General features: G+C 43.0%; 3 protein-coding genes across 3 annotated transcripts; 1 reads left to right on the plus strand and 2 right to left on the minus strand.

The window, feature by feature from the left end:
* Positions 1–3,107: 3,107 nt before the first annotated feature.
* Positions 3,108–4,103, plus strand: PCYB_112660 (ER lumen protein retaining receptor; the record flags this gene model as incomplete). Its single annotated transcript, XM_004223144.1, has 3 exons — positions 3,108–3,247; positions 3,418–3,596; positions 3,757–4,103. The coding sequence occupies 3 exons, from the start codon at positions 3,108–3,110 to the stop codon at positions 4,101–4,103; spliced, it is 666 nt and encodes a 221-aa protein (XP_004223192.1).
* A 1,485-nt stretch (positions 4,104–5,588) lies between these two features.
* PCYB_112670 (hypothetical protein) lies at positions 5,589–7,098 on the minus strand (the record flags this gene model as incomplete). The annotated part of the gene is made up of 2 exons (XM_004223145.1): positions 6,740–7,098; positions 5,589–6,572 (listed from the first exon to the last, which is right to left on the minus strand). A coding segment is annotated over exon 2 (969 nt), but the record flags the coding sequence as incomplete, so codon positions are not given.
* A 723-nt stretch (positions 7,099–7,821) lies between these two features.
* Positions 7,822–11,277, minus strand: PCYB_112680 (hypothetical protein; the record flags this gene model as incomplete). Its single annotated transcript, XM_004223146.1, has 2 exons — positions 7,822–8,462; positions 8,580–11,277. 2 exons carry the CDS (start codon positions 11,275–11,277, stop codon positions 7,822–7,824), a joined length of 3,339 nt encoding a protein of 1,112 aa, XP_004223194.1.
* Positions 11,278–11,781: the final 504 nt, after the last annotated feature.

Raw genomic sequence — 11,781 nt, forward strand, 5'->3', positions numbered from 1 at the left:
TCATCTTTTGCGAGTTTTTCCATCGTGTTTCACTTTTCAAAACGTTTTTTTCCCACTATTTTTATAGCAACGTTTAAACTATTTTTTTTGGGGGGGGCCTGTGCACGGGTGGCGGTGAAATCAGGGAAGGGACATTTCTCCCCCTCTAAATACGCGTACACGCAAAAGGACTTACCCAACCGCACGTTTTTTTAACATTTTTGTCTATTAGGAGGCGCATTTGTTTGCATACCCCTTTATTGACAATCCCGACTTGCACAAATTACTGTGTTTCCCCCTCCTCCTCTCCAGTTTCATGAACTGCTAGTTTAGCCCCTTCACTTTTGTGACCACACTACTCAGATTTACGTGTCCTGTGCAGGATGGCTGCCAGCAACTGAGACGAGGAACATTTCCAATTACTTGCAAAGTTGTTATGTGAAGTGTTTGCGCGCATTTCTTAACTTCCCTTCGGAACAACCAAATGGTTTGAATAGATCGATTTACGAGCGAGGGGAGATCCACTGTGGCAAGAAGCGAATCGTGTAAAGATGAGAGCTTTCCCCCATTTTATCACTCCCGCTGAGCCGTACGATAAACGGACATGCGTTAATGGTAAAAATGCGGCTGCACATTTTGCCAGCAGTCGTTTATAGAACCTTTTTTGTGAAAATAAAAATTGAAGAATATCACCCAAATGAACTTTTTACATGTTCCAGATGACGTACCTTTTTTTCGCGTGGCTACTGATGGCCCATTTTGTCATACAACGTAGAAGATAGCAAAATGGTCTACGCGCCTATCAGCTATGTAAACCAAAAAAAAAAAAAATGAACATGTATGCGTCCTCTGAAATTTGTTCTTACGAATATGTAGCCAAAATTAACAGCAGCTAGTTGTATATATGTTTACATAAACGCTGCAGATATTAAGTAAACCGCTGCGCCATTTTCTTCCTGTTAATGGGACATAGCAAAGGTGTGTCCCTTTCGCTTGTAAAATCATACAGGGGGGAGGAACAAATAAACCAACGACGAGGAGGCAACAAGAAGGGGGAAAATGTGAAAAAAAAAAAATAAAAATAAAATAAATAAATCAATTTGGTCAAAATAGGAATCATCCCATATGTATATTAAACTCACGACTTTTTCACAACATGGTTTTAAAAGAAAAAAGGAACATCTACGTAACCTCTAAAAAAATACATGGCATTGTAAATTTATCTCCCCCCTTTTTCTGGGCTTCACAATAATATACGCAAAAAAAATGGTACATGAACAAATTTATGTATATACCTTCTTAAATGGGCGCGTAAAAATATACGCGGGGACAGCGGCAGGGATGGAGGGCGTTTATTTTTTTACGGGTGAATGAAAGCACGCGCAAGTGGCGCATGAAGCAGAAGATGCAGGATGAGCAGTGGCACCATGAGAATACACGAATGGTCACTCCGCGTATGTACATGTATGACTTGTACGTAGGCAATCCACTAGACGTGGACTTGTAAGCGCATTAGGGCTACATACAAATATATATGTATATACGTATATATATATGTATATATATAATATATACATAAAATATATGCGTATAATCACGCGCGTGAGCTACGCTTTGAAAGCCTTGCTGGCAAACATTGCTATAATTTTCTTCGCCTTACAAGAAGCGGCATGTTCGCAAAATAACAATTTTTTTTATTTTTGCCTCATCCATCTCACGTAGTTTTTCAATGCCTTTTTTCTCAATTTATTTATGTCATTTTTTTTTTTTATTTTTCCACCTTGTATGAGAATTAAACCAAAGTTTCGTGCTGCACTCAGCAAAATGCGTTTGTAAATTTTACGTTTGTACAAGGTTCCTTTCTCTTGCGTTTGTAATTTGAGTATGTACTTTCGTGCATAACTTTCGTGCGTAGCTTTCGCGCGTAGCTTTCGTGCGTAGCTTTCGCGAGTAACTTTCGTGCGTAGCTTTCGTGCGTAACTTTCGTGCGTAACTTTCGTGCGTAGCTTTCGTGCGTAGCTTTCGTGCGTAGCTTTCGTGCGTAGCTTTCGGGCGTAACTTTTGTTTACAATTTTCATATATACATTTTGCGCGCATACCCTTGGCGTGATCCTTTCGCGTAAAGTTACGTTTCACTATACGATTTCATTCACGCTTTGATGGTCGCACCCTCGCCACCACGCTTGAGCCAGCTATCGAACGAAATTACCAAACGTGTATGCATGACGCACTTATGAAAAAAAAGATAACGATACGAAGAGGGTACATACATACCTTGTACGCATCTCTGTACGCTAACATATATATATGTTATGTTAAGTGTACACGTCGCATAACACATTTGCCTGTGCGACTCATCCCCCCACTCCCACATAAGTAGCAACCTCTTTCCTTTTTTCGCATCAACCAAAAGAATGATTTTAATTTATGTATACCTGAATGACGCATAACACAATTTCTCATGTTACCGCATCCTGTACACAGCCTGTTCTTATATAGTGGCCTGTTTACTTAACTGTAATCAATTGTATCCACCTGCGCACTGTGGTGAATATGAAAAGGCACGCTTGAGGAAGAAACACGCGCGTGTGAACATGCTTGTGCAGGCGAAGAGGCTGTATTCATACCAGTTCTAGCATCCCAGAGGAGTGTACATGTGTATATGAGCACATATGCGCAAACGCCGATTTTCTTGTTCCCCTTTTTTGCCCCTATAAATATAAAATAAACCTCGCCAATTGAGCAAATATCGGCCTTTTTACCCCGCGACCAGGGCACATTCCGTGAGCACAATTTAAGTACGTGCAAATGCACGCACGTGTGGGCACAAAACAGGTGTCGACACAGAGCGCACAAGGGTTCTGTTCTGTCCGAGCGATCTCTCCCTCCCCCTTTTTTTCCTATTTGCTTGTATGATTATCCACATGCACGATGCATACATATACATACGTACACACCTGCCAAATTATATAATGCTTCCTTTTAGGCACCCCGCAACCTTTTTGAATGAAGCATCGAAAAATTGCATAAAGCAGCCAAGATATAGAGCACAGCAACGTTGACAAACTTGCCTCCATAAAGAGTGAACCAACCCTAACCCATTTTTAACAAAACAAATTAATGACAAAATGAATATATTCAGACTGATAGGAGACATTTTACACCTCGTAAGTATGTATATACTTATTATGAAGTTGAAGAAGTCCAAAAATTGTATTGGAATATCATGCCGCATGCAGGAGTTGTATTTGATAGTCTTCTTGTGCAGGTAAGGGAGACAAACGGATCGTTGGGAGCGGAGGAGCGATTGCCCCGAATTGTATGGAGAGGCGCAATTGTAGAGGTGCAATTGTAGAGCGGCATTCGTAGAGTCTCCATAGAAAGTTTTTACCCCCCGCACCCATGTCACATCCCCCGTGCCTCCTTTCCTTCCTGCAGATACATCGACCTCTTCTTCGTGTTCGTCAGCTTCTACAACACCGTCATGAAAATAACCTTCATACTGACTATAGCGTACACGATATATCTAATCAGATTCAAGCTTCCCATCTCGCAAACTTACAATAGGAAAGTGGACAATTTTAAAAGCGAGAAGTATTTGATCCCGCCCTGTATAGGTATGGAAGGCACGCTGTGCTGATGGAGGAAAAGTAGATGCTCAAAATTGTGGAAGCACAACGGTGTTCTTGTGATATGCGGTTATATCTCGCAAACTTTCCATCTTTATCATCCCCCACGCATTCTCATTTATTTTTTTTCCCTCCCACCTGTGTGCAGTTCTAAGCCTTCTAACGTGCAAGACGTATAACCTGTACAACATCCTGTGGTCTTTTTCCATATGGCTTGAAAGTGTCGCAATTCTTCCCCAACTAGTGTTGTTAGAAAAGCAGAGAGAAGTAGAAAATATCACCTCCCATTACGTTATCACCATGGGGATGTACAGAGCCTTTTATATATTGAATTGGATCTATAGATATTTCTTTGATGATAAACCATACATTAACGTCGTTGGTTGGTTAGGGGGGCTTATTCAGACTCTTCTCTACATTGACTTTTTCTACTACTTTGCGATGGCGAAATGGTATGGGAAGAAGCTCGTGCTGCCCTTCAATGGGGAAGTTTAACTTGGACGTGTGGCCGGAACGTTTCGGAGGACGAGCTGTTTGGCGGACCCTCATATTGGGGCTCTCCGGATGAGTCCAGTAGAGCAGTAGAACGGAAAGGTGAACCAGCGGGACGGATGAATGAAGCAGGTTTAGCGGTTTGAGTTTATGGCCCACGGTGCGTAGTCCAGGGTTCATGGATCGATCGGGGGGAGACCCTCTTCCCACTGCATGTAAACATTTTTAATGAATTCAATTTACATCTACCCCGACAGGGAGCACACTTTCAGCGTGTACCTTCATGCACAGCTAGTAGGGCCAATAACGCGCGTATTTAGTACTTTTGGTGATTATGCCCATTTCGCTCATTCTTTGCAGCCGGTTGGTATTTCTCCTCCACACCCCGAAGAAATATAGCGAAATGAGAGCAATATATTTTATGCCCCCACTCCACCTATTACCGATTGCGTGTAAAAAATTCATATAAAAAATTTGACACATATGAAGTGAAGGAAAAAAAAAAAAAAAAAAAGAAATTAATTTGTCTCATTCTTTTTCGTGTATATGGTAGAGCACTGCGCGGGGCGGGCGTATTCGCATGTGTCAGCGTATACCTCTGTACAAATGCACAAATGCACAGATGTGTACCTATATATATTCGCGCATATTTGCCCGCATTCGCCAGCCATTGTTATACTTGTCCCATTCGCACCAGCGTGTACATGAGTTGTTATATATATTTATGGAAGGTACGCCCGCACCCCTCTCCCACATGCATACTCCCCTCCCCTCCCTTTTTTTTTTTTTTAATGATTTTACGCACCCACGTTTATTCTCATTCCCTAATCATTTTTCATTTTATGCTAACTCTCTCGCCACTTGTGATAGCTTTTTTTAGTTTAATGTATACGTCCATGTCTACAAGCAGATAAAACATGTGTTGCTCATACGTGTTGCGCATACGTGTTGCTCATACGTGTTGCTCATATGTGTTCCTCTGTTACGCATCCCAACTATCCCCTTTGCCTTCTAATTTAAATTCATGCCTATATATGTCTATGTGTATATATGCCTTTTTGTAATCGTGCATACGTATACGTGTGCGTATACAACGAATTCTTTTTTCTTTTTTTTCCTCACCTTTTACAACTTAACTTAATAATATATTTATTTCATCTTTTTTCTTTACTCCTTTTTTTAAGATAATTAAAAAAATCGCTATTATGTGTTACACGAAGGTGCAGACTGCACGGATGTGGAAAGTTTTTTTTTTTTTGTGAAAGTTGTTGGCGGTTCTGCGGGGGGCAGTGGTACAAAAAAAGAGGGAAAAAAAAAGGGGCGAAAGAAAGCAATCGAGTAATCGAGCAACCCAATTGGGGGCACACACGGTGGATAAAAACGTGCACTCTCCACAGCGCAGCCATGTCACAACCATTGGGCACCCACCGTGCGAGAAGCACTGCGCACGTGTGTATTTGCCTTCCCAACAAACCCACCGACCCACGTCAAATGGAAGAAAAGTCCAAGTCGGACACAATTTTGTTGCGTAAAAGCGCCTTTGTAAACCGAGTCTTACAAACAAAGCAAGAAGTTCTATCCTTATTCGTTTTATCATCCTTCTCAGAACAGTAAATAGCCAAACAGCACGAGCAGATATAAGCAATATCCACCTGCTTATTATGGCAAGAGCAAACAGCAATATTAGTATCGTCATTTAGGTACGTATTGGAAAAATATTTCCTTGTACTATTAGACGGAAGGAACCAAAAAATCATCGTCTGCGTAAGCACATCCTCAATATTATCTGTACAATTTACGTTAAAAAAAATGCTGCTATCAATATAAAGGCCATTTGTAATGTTACAAATTTGTTCCAATAACTTTATTTTGTAGTTAAGGGAAAAAACATCAATTATGATGTCATTCCTTTTGGCATTATATGCTATGTTCATTAATTGTGTGTACTGATTTGTGTACACATAGATCTGATTGGAGATGTCTAGCAGGAAGATCCTGCCTTTCATATTCTCGTACATATTAACGATTCTGTGATTGTAACATAAAGCCACTGCCAATGCTGATGACAGGCTACTTTCCATCATTTTTTCTGTTTTATTTTCATTAATAAATTCGATTAGCTTGTTGTATGCCTCCTCACAGTAATCTCTTTCGGTCAAATTATTCTTTGCATAGGACACGTAATTTTCGTACAGAATTTTACAGCTTCGTAGCGATGTAGCTATGATGCATATTCTTTCTGAGTTGCTCATTAGGCAATAGAAGCGTACGAAATGAAATGTAGATTTTAGAAACTCCGGTAGCCTCAACGTTTTTACGTTGTTCTTGTCGAATTTAATTTTCACTCCTTCGTACCAGATCATGAAATTTACATCCACCACCAAGATCAGGTGGTTTCTCCCCATTCGCTCCTCGTTCGCCGGGGGGCCCTTCCCCCCGATGTCTTCATTCTTGTGCATGCTCGCGCGGCAGCTGCGGTGGTGCGAAGGTGTGGAGGTGTGGAGGTGTGAAGATGTGGAGGTGTGGGGGTGTGAAGATGTGGAGGTGTGGGGGTGTGAAGCCGAGCTGCTTAAGTGCGAAGCTGTGAAGCCGCGCCGCTTAGTTGTGCGTCTCTTCGCGGGCCACGCAACTGGACTCACCTATTGAGCGGCAACCCCCGTCCCGGTGACGCCAAACGGGGACTTTGCAACTTGGCACCCTTTTCGAGCGAGCCAACAAATTGGGCATCAAAATGGCACGCCCTGAGCAAAACGGGAGAGTCGGCGAAGCGAAAAGCTTTCCCACAAAATTTCCATGCCGTTTAAAACGCCTCAAAATGAGTCACGCAACCACGCATGCATGATGGAATCCACAATGGAGCGGAATGATACCGACGTATCACCATTCGGCATGTAGCGATGTACTCACAGTGGAACAACGCGAATAGATGAAGTGGCTCTCTTTTGCTAGCCAAAGGGGTAGAGGGCGGTTATTTTTTATCATCACCTATGACCGCAATTGGGGGAAAATGGCAAAAAAAAAAAAATACAGAAATGTTGCATGACAGTGTCAATCACTGAACCGCCGCTGCATTCGTAAAAGTCAACGCACGCGCGCGCAAAGTTGAAGCCACGAAAAGAGAGGGGGAGTATAGTATCCATTCACAAAAGATCGGTCAGTGCCATCCCTGTGAATGTTTTACTCTCGATGTTGATTTATTTGAAGTGGGGAAGAAACCCCCAATTGGTTACTTTTCCTTTTATTCAATATTGCCCCCCTTTTTTGCCCCATTTTTGTGAGGCACCAAAATAGGTACGGAGCAAAAGGATCCAACAGCGTAATAAAAAAAAAAAAGTAAAACGGACGGGTGAACAAAAGTTGGTGAGTCACATGGTACATGTGAACATACTGCATGCACTTGTTGTGACGGGGGGGAAATGTTGAGAATGCCCTTTTGCGGGTGCAGAGGTGGAGCAAAAAATGACGCTGTAGTGGGGGGAAGAAAAAATACCCACTTGCGTATACACGTACACACGTGCTCTGCGCAACGTTGTAAAATTTTCCGTTTCTTTAAAAAAAATTACTTCAACGGGGTAGCAAATTGAGAAACGAATTTGCAATACAAATGCGAACATGAGCATGAGAGGGCATCCAAAAAGGGAGCCACTTTTCCCACTGTACACCCCGCTCGACATGTCCTCTACCCAACCCCCCTACGGAACATCTCAACCCATCGGTAGCACTAACCAGCACTCACAACGTCCATCACAAGCTGGATGTTCCTCTTATGCAGGGAGGACATGTCAACATGCTTCTGCAAAAGATGCGCATTTGCAAACTTCCGCAGGCAAATAAAACAGATGTTCAAATCGTTGCCACTGTTGGAGGAGTGCTCGTTTGTCCCTTCTTTGGCTGCTTCGGAATTGGGTACTCTATTGGGTTCACTCAAACTGCTCGCATTATTATTTTGTTCCTTCGTAGTGCCAGCCCACTGCCCCCTATTCTGTACTTTGGCGAGACTCTCAATCAAGGAATTCTTCGTCTTGTAAGACGATTTATGGTAACTACTTCCACCTTCCATGGTTGTGTTGGTGATTCTAGTGGGCCCCTTATTCAGTTGGCTACCCTTATTATATGCATTACTGTTGGGGTGTCCTTTTTTGTGCAACTCTTCTTCCTTGTCAGAAAGGTCATCGTTATCTTCATCGGCCGAGTCGGTAGCAAAATGCTTCTTAATTATTTCTTTGCTTTTTTTTTCCACATTGGTTGAGCTCGCTTCGTTCATGTTCATTTGCTCAATGTTTTTTTTGGAGGCCAGGGCTATCATCTTAGCTCTTTCCACTAAGCTGGATATTTTATCTAGAGCTGTATTTTTGGAGGTCTCTTCATTAAGGGGCAAATTTGGATCGGTGACCTTCCCACCATCACCGCTTGCGCTAGCGGTAGGGTTCACAGCGCCCATGTGTTCGTTACCACTGCTTTGGTTAGCCGCACTATTACCCACGCCGTTTCCCCCAGAGATGGGGTTATTCTCTTTCGCGTTGAGTTCACCGCTGTCCACTGCCTGGAGGGGGTGTCCCTTGGGAGTGTCCTCCTTTCGTCCCTCCTGATGCTGCTCCTCATGGTCTGAAGTGACCAACGTAGCTGATGTGTATATCCCCACAGCCTTCTCATCACCTCCACCATGATCGGCACTTACCTGTTGCTCATTCCCCATGTACATCCTCACGAGGCACTTAATCTTCTCATTCCATATGTAGTACCCCTTCGAAAGGGACATATAAAAATTCGTGTTGTTGTCAAAATAAATTTGAAAAACAGGATGGTAATAATACTGAGTGTTGTAATCAAAAAAAAATTCACTAAGTGCCGGCTTCTCCTTCTTAAGTATGATCACTTGAGAGGACCAAACAAGAAAAAACGTGTAGTTCTTTATGCTCATCATATTCACAACGGTCTCCATGTAGCTAACAAAAAAGTTAAAATGAGGAATGTAACTCTTCATAAGAACAGTAGCTGCGGATTTGTTAATGTTCAATTTTGCTAAGTTGATAGAATGGAAAAAGTATTCCTTTCCCTTCTCGTACACATAATCCAATTTAAAAAAATTATTTTTATAGTTGAGGTAGAAGTTCCCTTCCAGTTCGTTCATCATTTGCTCTGCGTAACTTGCCCTCTCAAATTCCACGAAGCAAAACCCTTTCCTTTTACTTGAGCTCCTTATGTCATTAAACAGGTAGAGATAATTCACGTGTCTATTTTCGAACACTTCGTTGATGAACTTTAAAAGGTCTTTATTTGGGATGCTTCCATCTATGTCTTTCAATATTAGCATGTTCGTTTTTTCGACATCTGCCAGGATTTCCTTAATGGACATTTCAAAATTTTCCATCGAGTTTTCTCCCATTTGCTGCAGGGGAGGGGCGTTCAACGGGTACACCCCCCCGCCCGCAGCTCCTGCCGTTGCTGCAACTGATGCAACTGATCCGACAGCTGCAACTGCGGGGTTGACTTCTTGTTGACTGAAGTCAGCCTCCAAATTAGACACACCGTTCCCCCCAAGGGGGGCATTACTACCAGGAAGGCCAAACGCCGCTTGCTCCACGTTGGGAATGCCGCTAAATACACTCTTCGCCCCGAAGGGCCCCCCCTCCTGTGCAGCAGCAGCAGCAGCAGCAGCAGCACCCATCATGGTACCATTCTTTATAAACACATTAGGAGGTATCTTCGTCTCACTCTCCACCATTTTCGCATCATTAGTTTTCGTTTCTTTGCAAAAAAAACAAGCAGTTCTACGAGAGAAATTGAGAAAGTTACAATAAGAGCAATACCAATCATAGAATTTTTTTAGCGCTTGTTTATCTTCCACTATTTTATTCAGTTTTTTCTTCAGCTTGAATAGGGGAAATATATACGAGATGTTCTTTCCAATTTCGATGCAACATTTATTCTTCTCATACAAAGAAAACAATTTTGCAGATGCTTCATTGGATGGAAACTCAACGATGCAACATCTGTCATCGTTAATTTGATTATTCATTTGTGTGTTTAGTATACTCAACTGGATATTGTTAAAGTAGGAATTATTTTTTATAAACTCCAGTCCTTCCCTTACGAATAGTTCGTCCTTCACAGAAAAGAAGGATAATCTATTTATGTATATGTTGAGAGGTAGAGAGAATGCATTACTGATGGCTGTGTTCCTCATCATGTCATCTATTTCTTCTTCTGTTATGTTTTCTCCCAATTTATAAATAAAAATAAATCTGGATAACTCTATGTTGCTCTTCATTTCCAGCACATCGTTTACATTGTTAATTTTTCTCGTTGTGAGTCCTTCACGGGGGTAGCCACTGTGTGTGTGACCTCCATAGGGGTACCCCCCTCGGGAGTAACCCCCCCTTGTGAATTCCCCTTGCTCATCCGAGTTTTCCCCCACTCTGTATTTCTTCTGACCATACGAACGATATTTATCATTCCCATCATCCGACCCGGACGTATACTCACTTTGGCTATCCTCCACGCTGCTGTCATTGTACGACCTCCTTCTTTCGCTCTCCTTATATCTGGAAAATGATTTGTGTTCGCTTCTTCTGTGACCATCTCTGTGGTCATCTCTGTGGTCATCTCTGTTGCCATCTCTGTTACCATCTCTGAAACCACCTCTGTGACCATCCCTGAAACCACCTCTGTTGCCATCTTTGCCGTAGCTGTGATGGTTAGCCCAGCTCTTCCTGTTTTCCCTCTCCCCGTCATCCGCACCCCCTGCTGCTTTGTTACTGTTGTACTTCTCATAATGCTCCGAGTCGCCTCTCCCCCCATATCCTCTTTCTGGGCTCCCTCGGCCGTTCCTCCTCTCTTCGTGCTTTCTCTTCCCCCTCTTGGGGTCATACTCGTGCCGGTCTTCATCGTATTTGTCGTACGGTCGATTCGCTCTGTCCCCCCTGTCGCCATGCCTCGACTCGTACCTCTCACCGTAGCCCCTATCCTTGTACCTGTTGTCGTACTCCTTTATGGAAAAATTATCCTGGTGGGCATTTCTGCTCCTATCGTGATGCTCCCACGTTTCATCCCTTTCCTTGTCGTGCCCATCCCATCCTCCACCTCCTCGGTTGTAAAATTTTCCTTTGGCCTTCTCGCCTCCATGGTAGTATTCATCGGCATGGTCCTCTCTGTAGCTTCTATTCTTCGACGCCATTTTTTCAGAAGGGAATATTCGGTGGTTTTTTTTTTTTCTCCCCCGCGCGGTTTATTCTGCCTCGCTGAAGTGGGATGGCGGGTTAGCGTGGCCCTCCGTCCGCTTTCAACTCCTTCCGCTTTTAACTCCTTCCGCGTTGCGGCGTTACCTTCTTTACCGCGCTACCCCCCTTTTTGCCGCTTTGTTTAATCTCAAATTCGCTTCGCGCTTGCGCCTACGGGTGGGCGTATCATCACGCATCGTTGCGCATTCGCTTGATTAGCCTTACGGAAAAAAAAAATTAAACAGGAAGCAGCATTTTTTGCGATACGCCATCTTCGTTGTTCCCCTTTTTTTATTTGCCGCTGCTAAAATAAGGGCACTGTCCGCGCTCCGACCACTGGCCACATCCACAAATGGAAACTTCCGGATCCGTAATTAATTTTCTGAGTAAGGAAAAGTGCCTGATGTTTTGACAGCTACGGAAGGATAAATGCAATTTACTCGCTATGAATGAGAAAAAAA

The sequence above is a fragment of the Plasmodium cynomolgi genome, chromosome 11 (assembly GCF_000321355.1).
Source record: "Plasmodium cynomolgi strain B DNA, chromosome 11, whole genome shotgun sequence".
NCBI lineage: Eukaryota > Apicomplexa > Aconoidasida > Haemosporida > Plasmodiidae > Plasmodium > Plasmodium cynomolgi.